General features: G+C 38.9%; 1 protein-coding gene across 1 annotated transcript in view; it reads right to left on the bottom strand.

The window, feature by feature from the left end:
* Positions 1–39: 39 nt before the first annotated feature.
* LOC135205644 (tyrosine-protein phosphatase 10D-like) overlaps positions 40–27967 on the bottom strand; it is a 247217-nt gene continuing 219289 nt past the window's right edge. The window contains 7 exon segments of the mRNA XM_064236462.1: positions 40–2813; positions 23558–23793; positions 24347–24495; positions 24726–24854; positions 25039–25167; positions 26978–27230; positions 27394–27547. Of these exon segments, the coding sequence (XP_064092532.1) occupies positions 2782–2813; positions 23558–23793; positions 24347–24495; positions 24726–24854; positions 25039–25167; positions 26978–27230; positions 27394–27547 (1082 nt within the window). The 3' untranslated portion in view covers positions 40–2781.

Genomic DNA, 27967 nt, shown 5'->3' with positions numbered 1-27967 from the left:
CATAGATTATAAAACCATAAGAATTTATAAAAAAAAAAGTTTCAAGTAACATTTTTATTATCAACAATATGTATAAATACGACCATGTACAGAAGAGAATCTATTATAATTGGAAGTATAGTACATAGACATGACTCGATTCATTTAAAAAATGAGATACAGCACTGAATAAGTGAAGAAGTAAAAAGACTGCAACTTCTTGGATGAAAGTTAAGTACGCACTGTGACTGTCCATATAATGAACTTACATTAAAAGTTCTTCTATAAACTGGGACTCCTGTACTAATTTAATAATCGACTTACAAAAAGAAAATAACAACAACAACAGTAATAAAAGTACCAGTAATTTGTCTTTAATGGTCATGTTGTATTCAGAGAATTTTATATTTCACAGTGGAAACCATATTATCTGTTCAAGAATAATCGTACTAGGAAGGAATTACCATTGTAAACAGTACTTTACAACATGTAAATTCTACTTCCAAATATACAAGAAAGAACATTTTGTTCTATATTTTTCTAAGTATCACTTTATTAAATAACATAAAAACAATATTCTACAGATATATCAGTACATTTCAGGAGGCATTGTTATTCCCTAACATTCTTAAAACCTACTTGAAAGAAAAGACAAGATAATTTTGTATAAAAATAGTTTTTTACATTTATATAAACTAATACTTGTATGCCATAAAAATATAGCTAAGTCTTTTGATATACATGACATTGCTATTGCATTTTAAAATGTATGACTTTAGACATGAAAGGTGATAAGAAATGGCTCAAGTACTATCAAAATTGAAGAAAGTACAAGATACAGTAGGTATGACTTACAATAACAATTATTTTTACATTTTTATATCATATAATATACATCATACAGACAACTCTTCAATAAAAGATTTACAAGGATTTTCATTCATATCATTGGAGTGTGTTTGAATTCTCCTGAATACTAGTAAAATGTTAAGTACATCATGTTAACTATATATTACAGCATGCATTAGTACTGGTACAGTACAAAAAAAGATTAAACACAGCCTTATATTTTGTGTTCAATTAATGTATTTCAGGAAAACACCATTGTGACAATTCAGTGAGCAAAGAAATAATAAAATATTAACTGTACACATAAAGACTTATCTCTTTTAAAATAACAACCTTCATACATTAAGTATTTACAATTTACAGTAATTTAAGGACGGAATCTTTTCACTACATGCCCACAGCAGTATAGATATGATTTGAAAGTACACAGCATAAATGGCACTGTTTTGTGAACATTTTTGATTTTCAAATTTTGTACCATGCCATTCATGTAATATTGTCAAAAATAAAATACCACATCTTAAACACATAGTTTAAGGTAATTTCAAATATTACATGATGCTACACGTAACTGAAATTCAGACGTAACAAAGACATGGCTTTCCTTATAATTTTCAAGCAGGTATATTTCTATAATTCCTCTTAATGAATAATGCATATTTAGCCATCCCCTGAGTCTGTCTGTCTTGGCATTTGGTACTGACAAGAATATATAACTTGTCACAACAATGTTCACTCTTCTTAATTTGAGTATTGAAGAAAAGAATCTGAAGTGCTTCCTTGGGGAAACAAATTTTGAAGCTCAGGTTAACCAGAGTATCACCCAAGTCTTACTGAAATTTACCTTATATGCCATCAAGAAATTTATCTTATATGCTACCAAGCTAAGAAAACCCACTAAGGTAAACCCCTTTATTTGCGTTCTCAAGATTCGCAGGTTTCTCTGTGAAACACAACCAACCATTATTTGTGGACAATTTGCCTGTATGTGGTGTTTTTCACTGAGAAATATTCACTAAATAATGTATTTTCATATCAGTTTTATGACTTGAATGCACTTTTTGTGAAAACTATTAAAATACATATTCAGGTATAAACAATTTTGTGGGATTTTCTTGTGTTTGAACTATCAAAATAGGCAGTTTTGCATTTATACAGGTTTTAAGCATTTGCAGATTTTAGCTATTCAAGGGGGGTCTGGAACACATTCCCCACAAATATGGGGGTTTCACTGTGGATTTTTCCAGCTTGTCAGTTGGTTAAAAAAAATTTTTTTTGGAAAACATTGCAACACCGAAAATTTAACAATAAAGTAATACAAAATGTAAAATAGCATTTTGATATTGATTTCAGTAACAAAAACTAAAATTAAGTTAAAATATCCTTTTGAAATCTGGTAGATAATAATATGAAACATAAAAATGTGTATTTTGATATTGTGGTACCAGTAACACAAACAAAAAAAATTCTCTCCTTTTGAGGCATGGTAACCTTCAATAACAGTCCTATTTCAAATAACTTTAAAATAGGTTTCTACAGCCAAATTTACAAATATGAAAATGGTAAAATCAATAAACTGCTACAAAAATATTATCATTTAGATTCCATATTCAGGTAAAAATCATTGTTTTTCAGGAATGGACATGGAGTAAATAGAGAAAACTGGAAAATTGAGATTCATATCACAACAGCTAAGTTACTGTTGTACAAGTCATCCATTGGTAAGCAATCTTTGTCATATGGCAGATGTATTTTTCCCCTCAGGTGAGGAGCATCTTCAGTGTAAGATATATGCATGTTGCCTTTAGGTTGACAGCCTTTGTCACTATATAGCTTATTCAACTTTCCAGCAGGTTGACAACCTTTTTGATTGTAAGGATCATGTGAATCGCCCATGGGTGGTGAACCATGATCAATATAGGGATTCAGTGGCTGCAAACCGTAGGCCTCATGTCACATGCCTAAATCAACTATCCCTTCATCATCTGAAAGAGTAATGATTATATTTAAAAAGTTGCATGAGTAGCCTGTTTATAACTTAAAGAAAATTTTATGTAGATAACTCTAAAGTTGTAATTTAGGTTAAAGCAATATTAATTTTTCCAGATTAAAATTGGAATGTCAATCGTGAATTATATCCAATCAACATATTGAAAAATAAAGTTGTCTAACCACTTTTCATGACACTAAGATAAAATTTCAACAACTTTAGTTTTAAATTACTTGTAGGCAGAAAATTACCTTTGCTTTAAAACCTTAGTATGAGATGTCATGAGAAATTAAAAGTTTAAAAAATACGTGAGCTATCAGTTATACTTCTAAGTATGTCTCAACTGATAAAGGACACTCTTCAAGCAGCATGCACAACTACTGTAGTCATAAATACAATCACTAACATTTATTTCAAACTATTTCTTCACACTTAGAAAATATTTAAACAGAACATTTTACAGGAAGTAGCCATCAACACAAGGCCTATTATAAGGTATCTGTGGTGTCAATCACACCGATTTTTTAAGGCAGCATACTATACAGCGACAACAACAATAACAATAGTACAATGTAAACTCAAGTTATGAATTCAGCAGAATGGTGCTTATTTACAGCTATAGTGCGCTTTATAACAGTTATGCAATAGAAAATGAGTTTCAGTTTAAGGACTGTATGTAGTAGTGAAGTTATAAATATTTGCAAAACTTTCCAATAGTATGAACTATGTAAATATAAATATGATTTTCAAAAATCCATATACCTGTCTATCATGTTTTTTCGATTCAGCCATATTTTCATTCTTCTTTTATATTACCTTCACATAGTAATCCATTACAGTGAACAGCTTAGTAAGAGGGAAGTGTACAAATCATACATGTTTCAACCCATTTGATGTAGTACTAGATGTAGTCTTGCATTAATATGGAATTAGATTTTTGGATATGTTTTGTAGGAATTATAAAACTGTTAATGTTAATTAGACTTTACAGCATCTGGGGAAACATATTAAGAACAAGAATCACTATCTGGAGGTACTGATTCCCTAAACATTATTACAAGATCTGAAAAAACAACTGATACATATTATGCTAGGTGAACTTACATGGACCAGTATGTATGTATTATTATGATTATTAATTAGTTTAACCAGACCGGTAACTTATGCCTCTGGCTGTTCAATTCTTCTTGCAATGAGCTATATAACTTGCTTGTCTCTATGTTGTTAGGGCATTTATTTTATGCACAGTTCATTGAAAGCATTGCCTTAATTGGAAATTTTTATTAAGAAAAAAATTGTTCTCTGTACTTGATCATGGTGATTTATACCCTAAGAATTCACCATACATTAATAACTAAGCCTTCCCTTCTCATTGTTTTTCCATGTTCAATTTTAATTGGCAAATTTATATATAGTGCATTCTTTCACCTGGATTCCTTCTACTCTGTTCTGTACCCTCTTGGGAAATTCAAGTTTGCAAATGTTGTCTCAAGAGGACCGTTATATAGTAAGCTTAAGGTTCCAGTGAAGAAGCCTTGACTAATGGTCTTTGCTAATCTCTTCATTCTTTTATTTTCAGGTATTCTTGAATTTACATCATCTGTATCAGGTGTTCCTGAATTTACATCATCTAGTATTTTAAGTGTCTTACTAAAGCAGTCTTCCACAGGGAGCATAGAACATTGGATTCTCCTATTCACTGAAAATTATCTGTCTTAGCACTGAAACACTGAGAATGAATTATGTGAGCTAATGGATTTTCCCACTTAGAGCTAACTGTTGTAAATGAATATACGTAGTTAATTGATAACCAGATTCATGTGGAGAGAATTTTAAGGACAGCCACATTGATTAAAAGTTTCATCAGGAGAGAGAATTTTAAGGACAGCCACATTAATTAAGTCTTTATCTGCCATCTAATGGTGGGAAGCATCACTTGATATATTTATGCTTAATTTCAATAGTACTTTGTCTATTGCAATAATGTGCCTATAGCGTTTTTGGATACCTGTCAAGCCATTCCAAATGAAATAGTATCTTGCTTCCCTTCAAGATTTTCAAAAGTGGCTTTCTAGAAAGCAAACTCAAGTTCAAAATTCCATTATGATATTCAAGATGCCCTCCAACAGTTACTTCATTTGCAGTTTCACAAGGCTGATCACACATGTTATAAACATATATACAATGAGAAGTGAAGTTGATTTTGTATGGGGGAGGGAATTGATGGACCTATCCAAATCTGAGTAGTATATTATGAAGTATGTAAAATATTGAGATGTTGGCCAGTTTTCATGTAAAAGATGGTTTTAACAGTTCTGTGTATAGCATAATATCCATAAGAAAAATGTGACTGAGGAAAAATAGCCGCACAGTTACTTTCTTTTCAAGATCATCAAGGGAAGTCGGTTAATTAATGTCAATAGAATATCTTCATATTTGCTGTTAAGTGAGTCAGGCAAGATATAGTAGTCTTGCTGCCAAATTGCAGTATACGTAGTCTAAGAAAGGTGGCATTTTCCTAACTGGTTTTCTGAAAGTATGTACTGTATGGGTTGAAAAGTTCATTGAAAAGATGATGGCGCTAAACACCAAGTATTGCCATATACAGTGCATGGAGTAATTCATTGAACACAGCCTCACCCATATTGAGTCAAAGGAGTGGGAGTGGCACAAGACTGGATGATAAAAAAGTCATGGCTTTAGTTCTCTGGTCATCTGTGGGGAACTGATATTTCTTCAGATTTCTTCAGTATTGTAATAACTTTAATTGATACTGTACCTCGTTGACTTGCTGATCCTGGCGAGTTCTCACACAAAGTTAATCCAATTTATCACTATGCTTAGGCATAATGATAAATTTGGAGAAGTCAATCTTATGCCTAGCCAAAGGATTCTTTACCTGGGCATGCTTATGTTTAGACATGACAGCAGCAAGGGTCTTCCCATTAGATCCATGCACTGACAAGTTCAGGACCATTGTTCAGTCCCTCTCCAGACAAAAGCAACCTGCATGTCAGTGGCAGATTGTTCTAGGTCACTTGCCAGACATCTCCACCTTCAATCCCTTCAATGGAGATTAAAAGTGTTTTAGTCCCCTTCCAAGGATTCTCCCTTCTTCCAGGTTCCTCTCTCAAAGAAATGAGACAGAACTTAGCATGGTGGATGGACGGCAAGCACCTGACCACAGGAGCGCCCCTTCACTCTCCCCTTATGTAGTAGATTCTTCTGTTCTCAGATGCCTTGAGCGAGGGTTGGGGAGCACACCTGGAAGATCTGACTTTGTGTATGGGATCATCAAGGCAAACAGCTTCACATCAACATCCTAGAGCTAAAAGCAGCTTTCCTAGCCTTTCAGGAGTTTCAAGAGAGGGTGGTGGGGCATTTGGTGGTTTTCATGTCCAACAGTACCACAGTGGTGGCTTATGTCAACAAGCAAGGCTATTTCCCGTTAACTTGACGATTTGACAGTACACAAATGGGCAGTGACTCACTCGGTGTATCTCTCAGCCAGATACATTCCAGGCAAGAGGAACGCATTGGTATACAAGCCGAGTCGTCATTGTTTAGCGCTAAGGACAGAGTAGTTCCCTCATCTCAAAGTAGTGGAAAGGTTGTTCCTTTTTATGGGAAACGCCATTGATGTCTACTATTTATGACCAGATACAACAGAAAACTAGAGGTATTTTACTCAGTCATTCCAGATCCGTAGGCCATGGCAAAAGACGCTCTGCAACACCCTTGGGATAATATGGACGCTTATGCCTGTTCCCCCCCCTTTTTACCTGATCCATGACATAATCAATAGTTATGACTTCTTAGAATCTCAGAACGACCTTGGTGGCTCCCTTGTGGCCACATGCAGAGTGGTACCTGATCTTCTGGCCCTGCTCTGAGAGAGAGAGAAACCCAGCACAACCTCCTTTGTTATAGAGAGGTTCCACTAATCGGTAGGGTCCCTATATCTTCACAGTGGGAGACTATCCAGTATCTCTTGCAAGCCAGAGGCTCTTCTTATATATCAAAAACAGAAATGTCTGACTATCTCAGGAAATCATCTACAGCCATGTACTAAGGGAAATGGGCTGTCTACTGTGATATGTGCCATCAACAGGGTTTCTCTCCAGCTGGAACCTCTATTCAGCAAGTAGCAGACTTCGTCATATCCCTCTGTATCCGTAAGGAGAAACTACTTTCTGTATGAGCCATCAAGGGCTACAGAGCTGCTATAGGATTAGTTATACATTTGAAAGGTGTAGAACTTTCCTCCTCATAGGAAAATCTTTATGCTCCTACAAAGTTTTGAACTGTCCTGTTCCCCTAGAGATCTGAAACCTCTAACTGGGATCTGACCCTGGTCATTATCAGTCTCACTTGTGCTCCAATCAAACCCTTACGGAGTTCATCAGATAGAAATTTAACCCTCAAGATAGTTTTCTTACTGGCCTTGGCTTCATGAAAGACAGTAGGTGAACTTCATGGCCTTTTTTGTAATACTAAATACTTGAAGGTGTTGGGGGTCTGTAACCTTCGAATTAGTCATGGAATTTGTCGCTAAGACTCAGAATACCTCAGTTCACAATGACAGTTTCAAGTCATTCTCAATCTCCTCCGTTGGAGATTTTGTTGATAATGATCCAGACAAATTACCTTTATGTCCTGCTAGGGTGTTGCATAAATATCTAAAAAGGACTCAACATCTCGGGCCAGAGTATCAAATACTTTTTGTTAGCACAGGCCGGAACATGAAAGATATTCAAGAGACAAGCAGACAAGCATAGAGTACCTCTTCAGATGTCAGTACAGTGCACGTAAAAGCTCATGATGTTATGAGCTTTGGCCCTTCGATTGCTTTCATAAAGAACTTGTCGATTCATAGGATATTGAAGGCTGTTACATGGGTTCGTCAAATGACCTTCACCATCTCCATCTTCAGGACATTGCCCACATGGTCCTTGGACACTTTCTTTTGGTCTGGTGGTAGCTGCTTAACAAGTTATGTACCTCATCCAGTGCCCCTAGTGGGACAGTTTTTATCTTACCTAAGATGTTGGTTAGAAAAGTGAGAGTGAATGGGATAACTACCCTGTAGCCCTCTTCCTTTCTCTTTCTTCTTCTCTTCCGGTGGGCAGTGGCAAGATATGAACCATCATTGGCAGGAACTAGTTAGATACAGTGAGTTAGCAACCATTCTTTTTGTCATAGTTGATGTTCCAACTTAATACAAATTTTTAAATAGAATCACCTTTTCGTCCCTCTTACAAGGGGAAAAAGGGACTGACAACAGGTGCTTCCCTTCTTCCAAGACACAATGTAGGCAGGAATTCCCATTGTCTCACCCATATGTCTGACTGTTGAGTAATCTTTCACTTAACAGAATAGAGGCATACGACTCCTTCCTATGCTCCAACAATTGACCAAGAAGTGAGCCCAGGTGAGCCAAACCACCTCTCAGTTTTAAAGTTTACTTTATCCTCCTACCAAAAGTAAGTCTACCCTTACGTAAAGATGACAAATTTTTAATCGACGTATTTTTCATAACTAACAAACCTGAGGTCTTTATGTAAATGGCACGCCTCAGACCACCCTCATACAGTTACCCGGGCTGAAAGAAAACTGAAGTGCCACAGCACCATCTAGGGGGGTAATCCAGGTCAGGCTCTGTCTACCTCTTGCCACCAAAACCTCGTGCTATTTTCAACTGGACTCCAGCTATGCTTAAGAAAATCTCCTTACATAAAGTTACCTCAGGTTTGTTAGTTAGGAAAAATACAAATCGATTAAAAATTTCTCATTTTTCTGACAATGTTTAGAACCACTGTTAATTTCATGGTTTTCACTCCCTTATTAGCTGTATTTCATTAAGAAAAATCAGTTAAGAGTAGCTGTGGCATGCTAGTGTTCACAGTTTGTCAGCATCCATATTATTTTGAGGTGTCGTAATGCCTAAATCACGAGGCATTTAAACCATTCTATTATAAAACTTTAGAACAGTCTCCTTGGTAGTAATATGAATTTTGCTCCTTGTAGAAAGTCATGTTAGCTTGAGCTGTAATGTGTTTTTGCCTTAATTTTCCTACTTGTAGTATTTAAGATCCATAACTAGCATTCCATGAAGGATAAGTGTGTTTCTGTTTTATACATGATACATCATCAAGGTCCATTCACAAGTTCAGGATTCCTCTTCTCTTTCTTAGTAAGGGAAGACTTGAAAAGACTAAGGACAAGAGATTACTAAAATATCATCATGAGAGTATGTAAATTTTATAAAGCAAAATCAGCTCGGTAGTCCTTTCTCTGATTGTAGACCTAGAAATCTAACGTCTCTTCCTGATTTACATATTTGCTTCAATAATTCTTCCTATAAAAGTTCTTGCCAAACTTACTGACCACTTCCAAAAATTCACAGCAGTCTTCAGAATGAGTTTATTAGAGTCTAAATAATAGTATTTGATTAATAAGTTGAACAAAAAAATAGCAATTAGTTTTGCAATAACATCCTTTCCTGACAGTGAGCACTGCCTTCCTTAATTATAAAGGACAAGAGATAATGAAACCATGGGAGTTTCATAAGAATGCCAGGAGAGGCTAGAAATAATTAGGAAGGGAGATATGAAAAAACTGTAAACTCAATAATTAAGAGATTACATGGACATAAGAGAAATTAATAACCTGGTCAATAAAGGAAGATTACCTTTGAGAAGAAATGAAAGCACAGTCGCCTTTGAGTATTACAAAGGCAGTGGAAGAAAACTCCTCTTAGTCTGGGGTTAGTTATACTGCATGCCATCATTCTTGGCTAGGGAGGCATTTGAGGTTATACAATGGAAAACAGTACCTAAAACACACTTCAACCTCAGAGAATTCCCTCCATAGGGAAGGATGATATATATACTAATTATACAGTATAGCCAAGGGCTAATAACCAAGAAAATATATGTATCTAGAAAACCCACAGACATGAAATGTCATATGTAGGATAAGTAAAATCTTTTAGCAAAAGATGCACAGAGTTTTACATGAAAAAAATGTGCTATTTGCAAGAATCACTGATGAGGTAAGTACTATAGTTTATCCTAAATATTAGCAACGTGAACCTGGCCGCAGCAAGAAGAGAAGGGTCTTAATGATAGTCTAACCTCAAAACATAAAGGTTGAATTTACTAGATCCATGGTGAAAAATGATAAAAAATAGCTGCACCAAATTCTACAGCAGAAGCAAATACCAATTTTTAAACAGCCACAGTAACTTGATCAGGAAAAGTGAAGCACAGACAGGCACAAATCTAAGGGGTGTATAAGCAATAAAGCGTATGTTATTCCTGGTCAGGATGCTGACAGGCCTCCAGATACTGTCTACTAAAGCTGTTAATTATCTGTTACTGACAAATTATAGATCTAAGATGGGGTTCATTTTGTTAATATGCCTCCAGATGTGTGACCTGGATCCAACTACTTTCTCTCCAAATGCCGAATAATTCTTTGGCAAAAGTCTCATTTATTGTGGCAGATCTCTGAAATACTACCTCAGAAGTTTATATTCATACTTTGTTTTCCTACTTGTTAATATTCATATTGTTAATATTGTCTAGAATTACTAAAATAATAACCATACTATAAAAAATCCCTTAATTATGCACAAAAACTCATTTCACTCAATCATTTTAATTCCTTATGTTTTTCTCTTCCTATCAAGTACAAATACTGTACCCAACCAATCTCCCAGCTAAGATAAAAATTTTAAACCAAAGGTTTGGACTCTGAACAAAAGGTAAGGTAGGATAAAATGATTGGATCCTGAATATTTATTAGTATATTGTTCGTGGTTAAAAGCTGTGTCAGACAACTGTTAAAATGACAGACTTGCTCTTAAGACATTATAAAATATTATCCTTACGTAAGTTAATAGAAAACAAAAAGGAAACCAAACATTTTTCCCATCCTGAAATATAAGAGCTTTAAAATAAAATTTTGCATTTCTACTTCATAAAATTGAGATAATGAACTCACTAAATATTTTTCAACAACTACTCGTTTAACTATCTAACGGTTAGCACAAAATAACACTAAGTACACATTTCACACAAAATACATAATAGTTAATTAGGATGAAAGTTGAAAACAGAAAACATCAGCATGGTATTACATGTCACTCTTTTCTTCAATTTACTTTTAAAACAAACTGTAATAAGTTGTGCTGGTTGTTTCAGTGAAAAGTATTATTAATACCATACTGAGTTTTACAGTTTACTAAGCAAGCTGATTACCCCAGTAGAAAATTGGATGCTTTAATCCGGAGTGTACAAACGCCTGATATGCTTTGGCAAGAAGGCTGACCATCATCTTTTCTTAGATCCAGTACCAAATATCTGCATACCATTAAGCCCTGAGCCACCAATTGAGATTAACACCAAGGTATTTATTAGGAAACTACATATTTACATAGTTGAAAATGATTATCTTAAATTAAGGGCAAGATACATTTAAATATGCAGAAGAAACTGGACATAATGAACACCCTTTTTTATATATAATCTGCAAATTATCTCCATAAATACTGTAATAGCTTCATATGACTTGAATTAACTGTCTTAAATAAACCTGAATCCAAATTTAGATACAGAGAAGAAAATCAATAGAAAACCTTTCAACTAATTAAAATGTATCCACCATTTAGATAGTACTTGCTTTAGTTTACAAGTGAAATGTACTCTCTTTAAACAACTTGTGTAATTCAAAATCTCTTAACTCACCCTTCCAAAGTACCAAAATAACCCCCTTTTTACTTCCTGAAAATATAATTTTCTCTCCCCTCTCCCCCCCAGTTTTGGGTACAATGGCAGTGCACTCAGTTCACACACTGAGACCCCCATTCACTTCTCAACTCAGTGATGAGGGACAATTTTGGAACTTTCTTCAAGTCCAGAATGACCCTGCTGACCTAAGGAGTCTATTAGGTACCCAGTTGCTAGCTGACCATTGTGGATCATAGCTGGGGTAGAGAGAGGGAGAAAATTAGAGAAAAATGCCACTTTCAGCACTCCATCAACAAATGTGTACCATCAAACTAGAGGTTCTTTGATGAGGCAGTAGAAACTATTTAAAAGGTACCCTCTCATATCCACAAAATTTCTTTCTGATATCTTACCTATAATCAATGTTGACCACCCCATGTGTTGTGTATAAAAAATATAGTATGTACACTAAACACACAGAAGCCCCAAGATTTTGGTAGAATGACAACAGCACTCAGTAACAGTCATTATTATTATTAGTAGTATTATTATTATATGAATTATTATTATTATTATTGAAAGATTAGTCTTTATTTTTCTAATAATTGCTTTCTCTCTGCTGTTACAACTGGTGAGTATTGTGCCGATATGATTCCTCAGGAGGAGTCAATTTCAGGGATTTTGCTTACAAATTTATTTATCACAGTAAATAAACAAATAGGTCAAAATATAAGTCAATTTAGTGGCCAACGTTTCTCTCGGTATCATCTGAGCATAATCACGGCAGTGGGTCGGAGCAGACTGTAGATACTGTCAGGATCTACTCAATATTAGATAGTGGTAGGTCAGCAGGGAGTCAACCGCTAGCTGAGTTTTCATTGGTTGGTGATGCAATGCGTTCTTGCTATTGGATGGAGAAAGTTTCTTTCAAGACACTCCTCGTCGTGAAGGTCGCGCTGTTGCAGCCTAGCAGACCGTCGAGGCTGGGGCATGAATTTCCTGGGCGTTGTGTCATGACAGCTTGCATTGTCATTGGTTGCTGGGTTGCTTGTCTCATCTGGTATTCTTTGATGGGGGGTGTTGCTCGGTCTGGTATTACTTGTACTATTATTTGTACTCATAGGTCTTGTTAAGTTGGTGGGACGTTGCTGGTTATCTTGACAGCACACCAAGAAGCTATATCCCGCGATGGTATTGTCAAGAATAATAAGATAATAGGGACGGCTCCTGACCAGCGACATTTGCGATTGCTCGAGGCACTCCTCATACAGCAAGAAAAGCCCTCATTAAATACGACACTGGAAGTGGTCTTCCTCCCCACCAACTTAAGAAGACCTATGAGTACGAATAATAGTACAAGTAATACCAGAAGAGACAAGGAGCCCAGCAGCCAATGACAATGCAAGCCGTCGTGACACAACACCCAGGGAAGTCATGCCCCAGCCTCGACAGTCCACTAGGTTGCAACAGCGCGACCTTCAACGACACGAGAAGTGTCTTGAAAGAAACTTTCTCCAACCAATGGTAGGAACGCATTGCGCCACCAACCAATGAAAACTCAGCTAGTGGTTGACTCCCTGCTGACCTACCACTCTATATTGAGTAGATCCTGACAGCATCTCCAGTCTGCTCTGACCCACTGCTGTGATCATGCTTAGATGATACCGAGAGAAACGTTGGCACTAAATCGACTTATATTTTGACCTATTTGTTATTTACTGTGATATATAAATTTGTAAGCAATATCCCTGAAATTGACTGCTCCTGATGAATCATATCGGCACAATACTCACCAGTTGTAATAGCAGAGAGAAGTAATTAGTATTAGAAAAATAGAGAAGACTATTTACAAGTTAAATGCAGCTGATGCAGCAATACCTTTCAATAAGACTTGTTTGAAAGAGGGTCTCCTTCCAATATATTATTATTATTATTATTATTATTATTATTATTATTATTATTATTTTATTATTATTATTTTTTTTTTTTTGGTCTATTACAGTCATCCTATTTGACTGGGTGGTTTTTATAGTGTGGGATTCCGGGATGCATCCTGCCTTCTTAGGAGTCCATCACTTTTCTTACTACATGCATTGTTTCTAGGAGCACAGTCTTCTGCATGAGTTCTGGAGCTACTTCAGCATTTAGTTTTTCCAGGTTCCTTTTCAGGGATCTTGGGAGTGTGCCTAGTGTCCCTATGATTATGAATACAATTTCCACTGGCATATCCCATATCCTTCTTATTTTTATTTCTGGGCTTGGCCGTGTCGCTCCGTGAAATAGGTTCCTTTAGCACTATTTCTAAGGTAAAATATTGTTATAATACCAGAGAACTGCTAAATTGGAAATACCAGAATATTCTGACTCGCTTACCTTTATTAAAAGGTGTCGGTATGGTTTCTGGGGCGAGTGAAACCACTACCACGGGTCCTTTTCCAATTAGCCTCTCCTACATCAAAAAACCTCAAAGAGAGGAGCCGACCTATGGCTCACTACCTGCTACCGTGTAGCTAGCGCCTGTGACGTCATTCCTTTGATAGCACTACTGCGCTGCACACGCGTTTTCTTTTGCTGTGTTGTGTTTTTGCTTTTTGGAATTTTCTTTCACCATGGATCGTCAATCTGCTTCTACATCCAAGTTAAGTACTGCTATTATAGTTGACACTATTTAGGGGCTGTCTTTGGCTTTTTTAACCGAATTATTTAGGTTTTTTTGAGTCGACGTCCCACGCGGCTTCGGCCCCGAGCCGCCATTGCAGCGTGCTCCTTTGTGTCCCCCTTTCATGTCTTACGTGGTCTCCCATACCTAGTGAGCTCGAATTATTATAGCAGTATTGCTATGTGATTATGTTTTTATTATTTTTGGTGGTGCATTATTGACGATTACGTCCTTACACGGGGGATTCTACTGAGCACGTGTTCCCGTTTCATAGCCTTTCGGAACCCTACCAATCCAGTTTTCATGCATGCATGTTCCTTTTGGTTAGGTTACCTTGTTAGGCTTTGTGAGACTATGCTAGTCCTTCTTTTAGTCCTAGCCTACCCTGGTTGCCTGTCCTGCGTTTATTCATCACGACACTAGGCCAGCTACTCGGAGTTTCCAGGTCTTGTCCACCCTTACCGGTTGGTCATACCTAGTCCCTCCAGGACGTTCCTCTTTCTCTTCATCTCATTTTATTTCTTTTCCCCCCGTGTATACTGTATATTTCATTTTATTTTATTCATTACTGTGAGTCGGGTTCGGTTGGCCTATAAGCCTTCCTATCGCCTGGCCTTCTTCACCACGTGGGTGCCCGCACCCAACCGTGAGAAGTCCAGGCGATCACGTCATAGCCACCACCCTACCGCACCACTCCCCCCCCCCACCACCATCTCCCACCCAGGTGGGTTGATATCTCGCTCACGTTGTCGCTGACAACCGATCCGAGTTCCCCCTTGGAGGTGGAGGGAGACCCCCACGGGGACCCACGATGTGCGGGTGGCGCTACCCAGCCGTTCTCACCCCAGAGTAGGGGAGGAGCTCGGCTCTACCCAGCCTCGGCCGGCCACCAGGCTCAGGTGAGCTCAGCTTCCCTCGGCTCTCTGGTCCATACCTCGCCCTCAGTCACTCCCTCCCACCCGCTCTGGCGGAAATAGGATTCCGGCATAGCTGGATTCCTTGAGGGTAATGACTATACAGAGGCTCCGGCCTCCGACGGGCTCACATTATTTCATTTACCATCTTATAATTTTCCTTGTATTTGTATTTGCCTTAGTTTTACTATCGAAGCCAATGTGCTTCTTCGGGAGCTACCCCTCCCCTTTTAGTTTAAGTGTTATGGCGGAGCTTCACTGAGCTCCGCCACCTCACCACACACCCGATCTCTCCCATCTCGACACCCGGTACCTGCTTGGACTACTCCTCTCCGGTGTATGACAATAGAAGCTACCCCGCTTCAGTAGTTTTCTGTTCTCTGGTTTCACCGGAAACACAGTTAACTACTTGCTACTAGTTCTACCGGATTCCTGAGCATGGTGCATGGTAAGAGATGGCCGAGTCGGGAATAATTTTACAACACCGGACCACTCCGGTGTTATGGCATATCAACCACGGACATTGTCCGGATGGTTAACAATGGTATTCATGTATCATTCCATTTACAGGCCACCCATTGTATGGAGACCAGCTGCAACACCGTCCTCCAGGATCCCTGTGGGCTTCACCTGCTACAATCTCATGGAATGAGTCTCCTCTGATATAAGTGACTCTCCGGCGTGTACATAGAGATACAGGGTGGTCCATTGTAATATATATGTTAAGTTATATTTATAAGAGATATGTTTAAGTTTAACACTAACCTTCTCTTACAGGCAGTCCTGTCTATTCGGGATGCTGCTCTTTCCACCCTCAAGGTATGGGTGGGTGGCTTTGGGCTTAATGTAGGCAAGGCGAGGCCATACATCCTCTCCCAAGAGATGGGCACTTTGATCTTCCCCGGGGGGAAGAGCACTGGCTACGTAGACCCCGAAGTGGCAGCTCCCATCATAGCATCTATCCAAGACGCGGTGTCCCAACACTCAGAGGAGGCTTCGGTGCAGGAGGTCACAGAAGAGGTCACGGCACTCGATCTGGACGTCAAGCCCATGACAGTGGATGACATGGGCGACGGTAAGGGTGTTAGTGAGGCAAGCTTTGTAGGTGCTCAAGGCCTCTCCTTGGGCACGTGTAGACCTTCCCCTTCCTCTTCTACTTCCTTCCAGGGATTCTCCGGGCAATTTCCATCATCTAGAATCTAGATCAAAATCCCTCTCGGCAATCCCTAAAGTCAAGGGCAAGCGTGACTCTAAATTGCTGCCAAAGCCCCTTCCTAGAAAAACAAACACCAGCCAAGTCTATAAAACTCTGGCTCACCACCCCGGAGCAGACAAACCCAAACACGGGTCTCTCTCCAAGGGCTCGAGGACCAAGTCTTCCAAGGAGAAAGCCCACTCTTCCTCCTCGGAGCCTGTGGCATCCACCTCTAAATGTGCGATACCAAAGGTATTCAAGAAGGCGGAGCCCCCCTCCTTTGACCAGGAAGCATTCACATCCAATATGATGCAACAAATGGGGAACATGGTTGGAAACTTGGTCAATACCAAGTTTCAAGAAATCCCGGAAAGGCTGCTTACACAGGAGACCGTAGTTGCACGTCTCCAGCAAGGCGTAGCGTCGGGGCTTCAACAAGCCGGCCAAATAGCCCAAGGCCAGGTTATGCCGTACTCCTCCACTCTCCCTCCCTTTCACCCAAGCAACCCATGGAGGGTGGCTAACTATGCACCTTTCGTAAACGGCATGCTTACGATTGAGGGCTGCGGAACGCGAAGGATTGAGGACTTCGAGTTCTACCCACCAGGGTTGCAGGCCCCTTTCATAGGCTATGTCCGTCTTACGGAATCTGCTTTGATCAGGGAGGACAAGGTCCCGAAAGAGACGGTCATCCTCTCTCGGGACCAAGCTCAACAGGCTGGGATACGTAACCTTGACGAAGGCAGTGTATTAACACTAAGGTCACGGCCTTCAGGAGCCCCTTCACAATTTTCATGGTGAATGCGGACATCCCGATCCCGTTCACATCTAAAGTGTCAGAACTCACTCTGCAGGCTGCAATGAGAGATAAGCCTATGCCACAGCTCCGGGAGACGGAATCAACATCTCTGCTACTTCCCGGAACAGATGACCTATGGGTAGACCTACCAGCCACCTTCTCAGTTGGCAAGCTTAAACCTGACTGTGCCATCTCTCTATTTAGTGAGAGGCTTCCCAGGCTGTCTGATGGGCTCATCCAGACAGAATTCGACGCTAGGACACGGCTTGCGAGGTCCCTCAACGCTCTAGTCATGACAGAAACAGTGGCTCTTGTGTATTCACAAGAACCGTTGATCAAGATCATTGCTAAGGCACAATTGCTTAGTATGCAATGTGACATATGATTTTGTTGTGGCTAAGAGGAACTGTAGAAAGCATGTCCTAGCAGAATCTACGATCAGGCACAAACCCAACAAACTTCTGGCCTCTTCTATATGGGGGGAGGATCTTTTTCCAGCCTCAGCGGTCAACAAGGTGCAACATGAGGCTGCTAGGTTGAACCAAAGCCTGAGGGTTCGGTGGGGATTAGTCTCCAAAAGAAAATCGGAGTCTTCCGCATCGAATCCCAAAGCAAAGAAAAAGCCTAGGAAGTTCCAGCCCTTCCAGGCACCCCAGCAACAAGCTTTGGTTCAGGCAGTACCGGTTCTTCAACCCTTTACCTCTAAGAGCCAACCCCAACAGCAGTTTGTGCTGTTGACACAGCCACAACAGCCGCAGGCGTCAACTTCCTTTGCTGTCTCCCCAGCCTTTAACCCGACCTTTGAAAACCAGGCATTCAGGCATTCAATAGGTTCAGTAGGGGCAGCAGAGCTAGAGGCGCCTTCCGTCAACGAGGCAGCGGAAGGGCTACTGGCCGGGGCAGAGGTGCACGCGGAGGATGTCCATCAGCAACCCAATGAGAACTCCCAGGTAGGAGGGAGGCTGTACCTCTTTCGCCATCGTTGGAGGTTCAGCAATTGGGCACAAAGTATTGTGTCCAAAGGTCTGGGCTGGAGTTGGATCGAAGGTCCACCTCCACCCAACACCTTCTATCAAGAACTAACAGCGGAGTTGATAGAGTATTCCCGCGATCTCCTTCAAAAAGGAGCAGTGTCAAGAGTCAAACATTTAAAATTTCAAGGTCGCTTGTTCAGCGTGCCAAAGAAAGACTCAGACAAAAGAAGAGTAATCTTAGACTTGTCCCGTCTAAACTTATTCATTCTTTGCGACAAGTTCAAGATGCTGACCATTTCACAGGTGCGGACCTTACTTCCCCGTGGGGCCGTCACCACCTCTATAGATCTTACAGACGCCTACTATCCTGTCCCGGTAGCAAGGCACTTCCGCCCGTTCCTAGGCTTCAAGTTAGGCAACCAAGCCTACTCCTTCAAGGTAATGCCCTTTGGGCTCAGCATATCCCCCGGGATATTTACAAAGTTGGCGGATACGGTAGTCCAGGAACTAAGGTCTCAGGATATCATGGTAGTAGCCTATCTGGATGATTGGCTCGTTTGGGCCTCAAGCATCGAAGATTGTCACAAGGCAACAGCCACGGTCATCCGTTTTCTCGAATACCTAGGATTCAAGATTAACAGGACAAAGTCCCGGCTAACCCCGGCATCCCATTTCCAGTGGCTGGGAATTCGTTGGAACTTGGATTCGCATACTCTATCAATCCCACCATTGAAAAGGAAAGAAATAGCCAAGGCAACCAGACAATTTCTGAAATGGAAACAGACGTCCAGGAGAAACCAAGAAAGGATCTTAGGTTCTCTCCAATTTGCTTCAGTGACGGATGTCCTATTGAAAGCCAAACTGAAAGATATAAATCGGGTTTGGCATTCAGAAGTGAACAAAAGGTTCCGGGACAGGTTAGCTCCGATTCCGGCGATCTTACGGAAACGTCTCCGCCCCTGGGCGGAGGTCAAGAACTTGTCAAAGACAATTCCACTACAATTTCCTCCGCCGGCCTTAGTGATCCACACAGATGCATCACCAACAGGTTGGGGAGGATACTCACAGTACAAGAAGGTACAAGGTACTTGGTCCCTTCAATTCCGCCAGCTTCATATCAATGTCCTGGAAGCGATGGCGGTGTTCCTCACCCTGTAGAAAATTCGCCCGGCCAAGAAATCTCATATCAAGCTGGTGCTCGACAGTGCAGTGGTAGTAATACACTGCATCAACAGGGGAGGTTCCAAATCAAGCTACGTGATCCATGTCATGATAGCCATCTTTTCACTAGCAGGCAAGAACAAGTGGCATCTATCAGCCACTCACCTTGCCGGAGTAAAGAACGTGGTGGCGGATGCACTATCACGCTCAGTCCCACTGGTGTCTGAATGGTCTCTGGACAAGAAGTCATTCAGTTGGGTATGTCAGCTAGTACCGGGGCTCCAGGTGGATCTCTTCACCACGGAATCGAACCACAAACTCCCTTGTTATGTGGCCCCCAACCTGGACCTTCTGGCTTACGCCACGGACGCGTTGGCTATAGATTGGAATCAATGGAATAAGATTTACCTTTTTCCTCCGGTGAATCTTCTCATGAAGGTTCTGAACAAGCTCAGGACATTCAAGGGTCAGGTGGCTCTGATAGCTCCCAATTGGCCCAAGAGCAATTGGTTCCCTCTTCTCCTGGAGTTGGGCCTCCACCCTCAATGGATCCCCAACCCCAAGCTGTCACAGCTAGTACAAACGAGGATTGTGTTCGCTTCCTCAGGAATTCAGAAAGCCCTAACATTATGGACTTCATGAAGTTTGCAGCTCAGAGGGATGCTAATACTGATCCTCAGAACATCATGTTCTTATAATCAGATAAACGAGAATCAACCCTTCGTCAATACGATTCAGCAGTTAAAAAACTGGCTGGGTTCCTGAACGAATCTAATGTACAAACCATGACCACAAATCTTGCAATCTCCTTTTTCAGGTCATTATTTGAACAAGGTTTGGCAGCTAGTACTATCACTACTACCAAATCAGCCCTGAAAAAGATTTTCCAATTCGGATTCAAGATAGATCTAACAGATTCATACTTTACTTCTATACCAAGAACTTGTGCCAGGCTCAGACCTACTGAAAGGCCCAAGTCAGTGTCATGGTTCTTAAATGATGTCCTTAAGTTGGCCTCAGATACTAACAATACCTCATGTGATTATCAATCCCTATTGAAAAAAACACTATTCCTCATAAGCTTAGCCTCAGGGGCTAGGATTTCAGAACTGTCGGCCTTATCTAGAGACCCAGGTCATGTAGAATTTCTCCCTTCAGGGGAAGTGTTACTTTCTCCAAATCGACAATTCCTTGCCAAAAATGAGAATCCATTAGATAGGTGGGCCCCGTGGAAAATCGTTCCCCTCCCACAGGACCCATCCCTTTGCCCGGTAGCTTCATTGAAAGCTTACTTAAATAGGACAACTTTGAAATCTTCTGGGCCTCTGTTTATTAGAGAAAAAGGTGGCACCATTTCCCTAAAATCTATTAGGCAACAAATTTTATATTTTATCAAAAAAGCCAACCCGCAGTCCTTCCCACGGGTACATGATACTAGAGCTATAGCTACCTCAATTAACTTTTTCCAACATATGAAATTCAAAGATCTGAAGAAGTTCACTGGCTGGAAATCTCCGACAGTATTCAAACGCCATTACCTTAAGTCCTTGGAAGCCCTCGAGTACCCGGCGGTGGGAAACAGTTTCCTCCGACACCGCTGGTGATAGTAGTCAATAGTCCAGCTTTTTCTCTCCTTTACCTTCTCCTTCCTACCGGCCTCATTAGCATTCTTGCCTTAGCCTCAGTTACGTCACTGTCGTACTGGTTCTTGGATGTAACATATTGTAAATACTGATTAGTTCATAAGAACCTTCTATCTCAAATGTTTATTTACTACGATAATTTATGTTGTATGATAGTTTTAAGGTTATTTACTCTTTATGTTACTAGTTTGTAACTTGATGTAGATTATAATGAACTAACCTTAATTGTTTTTCATTTGATCCTTTTGGAAAGTAATTTATGTTCTTCCTTTTCTTAAGCTTGGTATTTTCTCTGGTACTATTTCACGGAGCGACACGGCCAAGCCCAGAAAAGGGATTTTGACGTAGGAAAAATCTATTTCTGGGCGAAGGGCCCGTGTCGCCCAGTGAAATCCCACCCTTGTCTTTTTTCCCCCCCGACTGTGCACCAAGCTTGGGTGCTATCTGCAGGTATGACGTCACAGGCGCTAGCTACATGGTAGCAGGTAGTGAGCCATTGGTCGGCTCCTCTCTTTTTGAGGTTTTTTGATGTAGGAGAGGTTAATTGGAAAAGGACCCATGGCAGTGGTTTCACTCGCCCCAGATACCACACCGACACCTTTTAATATAGGTGAGCGTGTCAGAATATTCTGGCATTTCCAATTTAGCGATTCTCTGGTATTATAACAATATTTTACCTTAGAAATAGTGCTAAAGGAACCTATTTCACTGGGTGACACGGGCCCTTCACCCAGAAATAGATTTTTCCTACGTCAAAATCCCTTTTTCAGGTCTTGATTCTTATAAATTTTTCCTTTTTCTTTCTCATCTACTCTGCTTAAACAAATAATAATAAAAATCTGGTGTCCCATGGTATTTGACATCAATGAATGATACTTTCTTCTTGATTTTGTCAATCAACGTCATGTCTGGTCTATTGGCACATATCACCCTATCTATATTGTGATATAGTCCCAGAGGTTCTTTGCCTGATCGTTTCCTATTAATCCCTCAGGTTGGTGCTTGTACCACTTATTACTGCAAGATAGCTGGTGTTTCTTGCACAGGCTCCAGTGGAGGCTTTTCCTACTGAATCATGCCACTTTTTGTACTGGTTTTTCATATTGCACTTCCTGCATGTGGGCGAGGTGGTATGTATTTCCATATATCATTCTTTGAGTATACGTATCTGGTTGTTAGGGCCTGAGCTTGTGATGCTGTTAGCATTCCTTCTGTTTCCTTCTTGAGTGCTCCCCCCTATAGCCATTGACATGTTTCAGTTTGTTAGTCTGTCTCATGTACTGTCAGTGCGTTGGTTTGTTATGTTCTTCCTTTTTGTTTATCATTCTCCTGCCTGTATATTTCTGGGTCTGCATCTACTTTCATCAGTCATTCTTCCCATGGACTCCTAAGCCACTCGTTTTCACTGGTTTTCAGATATTGCCCCTGTTCTCAATGTTGACGCCGTCTTCTATGCTTAGTAGTCCTCTTCCTCCCTCCTTTCATGTTATGTATAGTCTGTCTGTATTTGCTTTTGGGTGCAGTGCTTTGTGTATTGTCATGTGTTCCCTAGTTTTCTTGTATATGCTGCAGAGTTCAGACTTCATCTAATCCACTACTCCTGTGCTGTATCTGGTTACTGGCACTGCCCATGTGTTTATGGCTTTCATCATATTTCTGTCATTGTGTTTTGACTTGATATTGCCTTAAGTCTCTGCATATATTCTTTCCTGACTGTGACCTTCATCTCTTGGTGTTTTATATCCTCTCCTATTATTCCCAGGTATTTGTATCCTGTCTCATCTATTATTACTAATATTATTAATTAGGGTGACAAGACCACTTAATCTCATTTATAAGTTCTCACTGAGCCAGTCTGAAAAATTCTTCTTACATGAGAGGTGAAAATTGGAAGAAGGTAAAATGGATCAGTTGGTCAGTCATTTATCAAGGCTGAAGGGAGTAGATGAAAAGTGAGCTGAAAGCAATCCAGTTGAAACTGAAATGTTGTTGCAAATCATAAGCAATACCATATACACAAGATACGTTCTAAATGGTATCTCCTCTCCAAACCCCATCCCTCCCCCAACAGGCCACAACCATGTACTAAATATAAAGGTATATAATAGGGGATAAAAATATAATCCAATTATGCATTTCTTCACTGAAATAAGCCAGCAAGCTCCCCTAGTTTGCTAACATGAAGCTCTGGTTGTCAACTTCATATTTCTAGGGTTACTTATTGCAGTAACATATTCTGTCTTTTAATCAATTGCTTTTCAGATGGGAGAAACTGCATTTCCATACTGACTGATAAGTTATTGGAAAAGCATAAGTTATTTTGGTATCACTGCCATAATATGTGCTTAATTAATTTCCTGATTTATAAAATGCAATGACATAGAATAACCTTGGCAAGTTTCACATATTGTCAGACAAAACTATTACACTATTTTGCTCTGGTGAGTGCAGGTCCTAGTTTCATCAAGTATTCAATTTACCATAATTACAAACTTACATCAGAAGCATGAATTCTGCAGCCAATACATTAAGAATCTAATCTGATTGAAAACTGTGCGTAGTATAAACAAGATGTCCAAGAGGAACATATAATCTGGCCAGCATATACACTTCACAAACTTTTTAACAATAAAGATTATAAAAAGCAAAACAAAAAACTTACCGTCAAAACCCGGATTATCATGAATTTCTTTTGGTGAATATTCTTTATCTCTTTGATGCAATACAGCTAGCACACACTGGTGAATGCAAATGTATTGTTGCTCTGCTTGTACCATGGATACACGTTCTCTTCTCATGTTATACACTATTCCAAATATATCTACTTCATCTGTTATTTCCATAGTGAATAGCAGTTTGTCTATAGCTATGAAAGTACCAGACCGACCAACTCCAGCACTGCAAAAGAATTTTTTTTTTAAATTTAATAATATCAATAACTTAATTATAACACACATCAAGTAGAGTATAGAACAGACATACTTTCATGTCAAGTAATTTATGGTCTCCCCAGTTATATGTAGATATATTGTCACTTTATTCAACTTCTGTAAAGATGTTTTTGGCTACAAGTTTTGTTCTCTTTTATATATATTTTTTTAATTTTAATTTTTTCTATTAAATTTTTTTAAAGTAATTTACTACAGAAAAAAGAAAATAGTCTTATAAACACAGTTCATATCAATAAAAGTTTTTAGCTACAAATAATCAACTTTTTTTTTTCTACAAATTTTTAAAACACGATATCTAGTCTTTCTCTCTGTAGGGTGACTAGTGATAACAGAATGGAGGAGTCTATGCCAAAAGACTAAAAAGATTACTGATGGCTAATCCAAATTTCACCGAAACACCCTGCTGCTACATAGATGGAAAACTCATAGAGATGGCCAAGTATCTTTCTGACATTTTATTTTAGGGTTAGAAATAAAAAGTTTAGGATTGTATAACTTACCTGCAATGAACAATAATTGGCTTTTGGTCTGATCCCACAAGTTGTCTAAATTCTCGAACAAAGCTTACTAAAGTGTGAGGAGGATCTGGAACTCCAAAATCAGGCCACGTTGTGAAATGGAAGTGACGTACTATTCTACAAACATCACCCTGGTCAGGAAAAGACATAATACAAATAAACTCTACAAACCAGGAAAAAATCTAACTAAAATTATAATTTAATGCATCCTAAATACATATCTCTTGAAATTATTAAAAATGTCATTAGTATATTTTGTATTCTAAAGACAGTACCTTGATATTACAGTATTAGCAATTATATTGCTAATATTCTTCCAACACTAGTTCTTTCAGGGTGTAAAGTGTATATAACTGCTTACCTTGGAAACATTAAATTCGGAAATATTCCAATCTGGAAACTGTTGTTCTTTGACAATAGCAACTCTTATATCACCATAATATATAGGCCTCCTATCATAAGGCCAATAGTGGTGACACCTTTCTCTTCCCTAAAAATGAAATACAGTAGTGATAAAACATGCATATGGGGAGAATTCCAGGATAATTCATTACAAAGCAATATATGTACAGACTAGTTGATTGCTGTTGCTCTCAAAATGACCATCCAACAATCATGTTAAGACCTTTGTCTACAATAAATTATTGTGAAAACAAACCAACAAATTTTATTACCCTCTCTATACACTGTGTCAACATTATAATGGCACGTGAATTGCTTTCCCAACACATTCTCCAGAAGTCATCACAAGTTGAAGGCAATGGACCTTGAGTAACAATGAATTCACGGGGGGAATTGTAGCCCTAGAAAAAGGAAATATTTGAAGACAGTTCAAAATATTTATAGCTGTAAACTCCTATAAAATAGACTTTCATATACATACATATAATAGTTAAAATATGCACTGCAATAAACTCTTATAAATAGACTTTCATATATGTAACAAATACTGAATCAGTCCAGCATTTTTTAATCTATTCCTCCTGTTTGTACAGAAATTTTATCAAAATTTATTAAGGCAGTTCCCAGTTAATGGAGAAGGGGATTCTGTTCTCGGGAAGTTGCTGATAAGCGAAAACCGCCATGAACCGAAATTCTATCTACGATGCTGATAATCGATTAATGGCACCAATAACCATAACTCGGCCTGTTATGGCGCCATAAATTGCCAATTTTATGGTGCTAGACGAGCCCCATAAAACCGGATTGCCGTTAATCGAGTCCGCCAATAGCCAGGGACTGCCTCTTCAATAATAACTAGTCTTATTTTACTGTAAATATCAGATATGTAGAAAAAAAGCACGCTATGTTGTAATTGTTGTTAATAGGTACTGTATACATATGATCTAAAATTCTGTAATCATCAGAAAGTATTATACTGTATAAACAGAAACAACTATGATCAATGACAAAAAACCTCTAGGAAATATGGTATTTTCTATAAATGCCAATGCATGTACATTTATAACAAAGTCCTGGAAAAGCAAAATCATAACTTGAGATATATCCTTGGCTGGTCTAGGTTCTCAAGACTCCACTAGCCAAAATGAGTATTAAAGTGTATGACAGCCTTCATCAGTATTCAAACATACTTGTAGTCTTAGAAGCTTCCATTTCATATCTTGCTGACATTTAAATATTAACATGAAGCCAGTTGACTTTCCTTTCAGTGCAGAAAGCATGCAATTTATATTCTGTGCAATCTATATGGTACTGTTTCGTCAACTGCTACTGAAGTCGTGTGTTACAAAGGGTTCAAGAAGAATCATGAAATTTTGCTGCATAGTGTGTAGAGAAAGAAACATACCTAACATATTATTGAAACATGTAACACAACATACCTAGTCTATATTTATTTTTCTGTTGATATTATTATAAAAAACATTGTGAAAGACCACAGCAGGTTTATAGTTGAGTAATGCAGCTACTGCAGTAGTGAATAGCATCAATATAAAAAAAAAAAAAAAAAACACGAAAAAAGACTAAAATTTTATCAAAATTTTGTGTGTATACATGTTAGTGTATACATTATTAACTAGTTGCACAAGAAAAATAAAATGTTAAAAAGAATCATTAATTGAAAAATAGACAATGCAAGGCATTATAAAGATAAAAACTGTATGGTTTCCACAAGTGCCCCTGTCTGCTGTCCAAGTGTGTAGGTACATAGTGTATGAGCACCTGCTCTACGCTCTCACCATAATGTGAACTGTACAAAGATTTTAGGAAAAAAATCCACATTAAAAAATGTGCAGTACTTTATTTACACTAATCTAGGCCAAAAATACTTCCTGAATATATTTAAGTGCTAATAAGAGTTTCGAGTAATCAGGTAAGCATGATTAAGTTGTTTTTAATATTGTTCATGGGCCAGAAGAAAGTCTGCCATTTGTAACGGTCCAGCACCTTGTTGGTCCCATGGTATTTATCACCTTTGCCAAAGTCTGCTAATTAAAACATTAGAGGTTCAAGTATGTACTTCAGTAACAAGAAATAACTTCTTAACATTAATAAAATTATGTGCAATTCTTAGACATTCTGACCTGAAAAAATCAGAAAAATTAGCTCAACAGAATGATTAACCAAGTGTACTATATTGAATTAATCACTTACAGAAACATAATTAGCATTTATGTAATCAGATCCTTCTTCATCATCAGTGGGTTGAAGTTTTACCCTTGTGATATCATATGGCAGGATGTTAGTGAATCTGTTTTTAGGCCGATTAACAGGAAGATCAGCAGCAGTTCTTGGTAGATCATGCCCAACATACTTCAAAGCTTCATATTCTTCAGCAAAACGGTAATCCGAGTCTGCTGACATGAATTCATAGTAGGCTTCAAAGTTTTTAAGCTTGATTGGCCTCCTGTCAATATTAAACTAAATTATTTATCACACTTAAAAATGTTAAATTCCTTAACCTGATAATTTATACATTATTCTCAAATATAATCATCAAACACTTTTTTGTTTTAATTTAACACAAGAAATTCAGAATGTGCAGAACTCAATAACAACAGTTACTGTACCGTGTTTTAATATCTGGGAGTCCCAAATCAATATCCGAGTTTCTTTTTTGGAGGCGGCATGATCGACGTCTCATTATCATCACAAATACTACAATTAATATGACAACAACAATAGGTATACCCACAGCCATCCCAATGCTTCCACTTTCAGAATCTGAAAAGCAAATTGTGAATAAGAGACATGCGTATTGGTAACTACAGCACTCATCACAAAAATGTGCTTCTCGGCAGGGTGCTGATAAGCCAAAATCACCATTGACCTAAACTCTGTGATTTATGGGGCCAAGTTACGGTTAATGGTGCTCTGTTAGGTATGGTACGGCGCCATAAATATTATCGGCACCAACAACTGAAACTTGGCCTGTTATGGCGCCATAAATCTCCAATTTTATGGCGCTAAACTAGCACCTAAAACCGGATCACCATTAACCTAGTCCACCTTTAACCGAGGACTACCTGTATAGGCATTTTTAGAGGGTTTTTTTATATTTTGACTCTCAAAATAGGGAGTTCTAAGCATTTTTAGAGGGGTTTTAAGTATTTGCAGATTTTAGATGGTACCCATCCCCCATGA

The sequence above is a fragment of the Macrobrachium nipponense genome, chromosome 24 (genome assembly GCF_015104395.2).
Source record: "Macrobrachium nipponense isolate FS-2020 chromosome 24, ASM1510439v2, whole genome shotgun sequence".
NCBI lineage: Eukaryota > Metazoa > Arthropoda > Malacostraca > Decapoda > Palaemonidae > Macrobrachium > Macrobrachium nipponense.
Note: the sequence above shows the minus strand (reverse complement) of the source record. Positions and strands in the feature narration are given on the sequence as shown.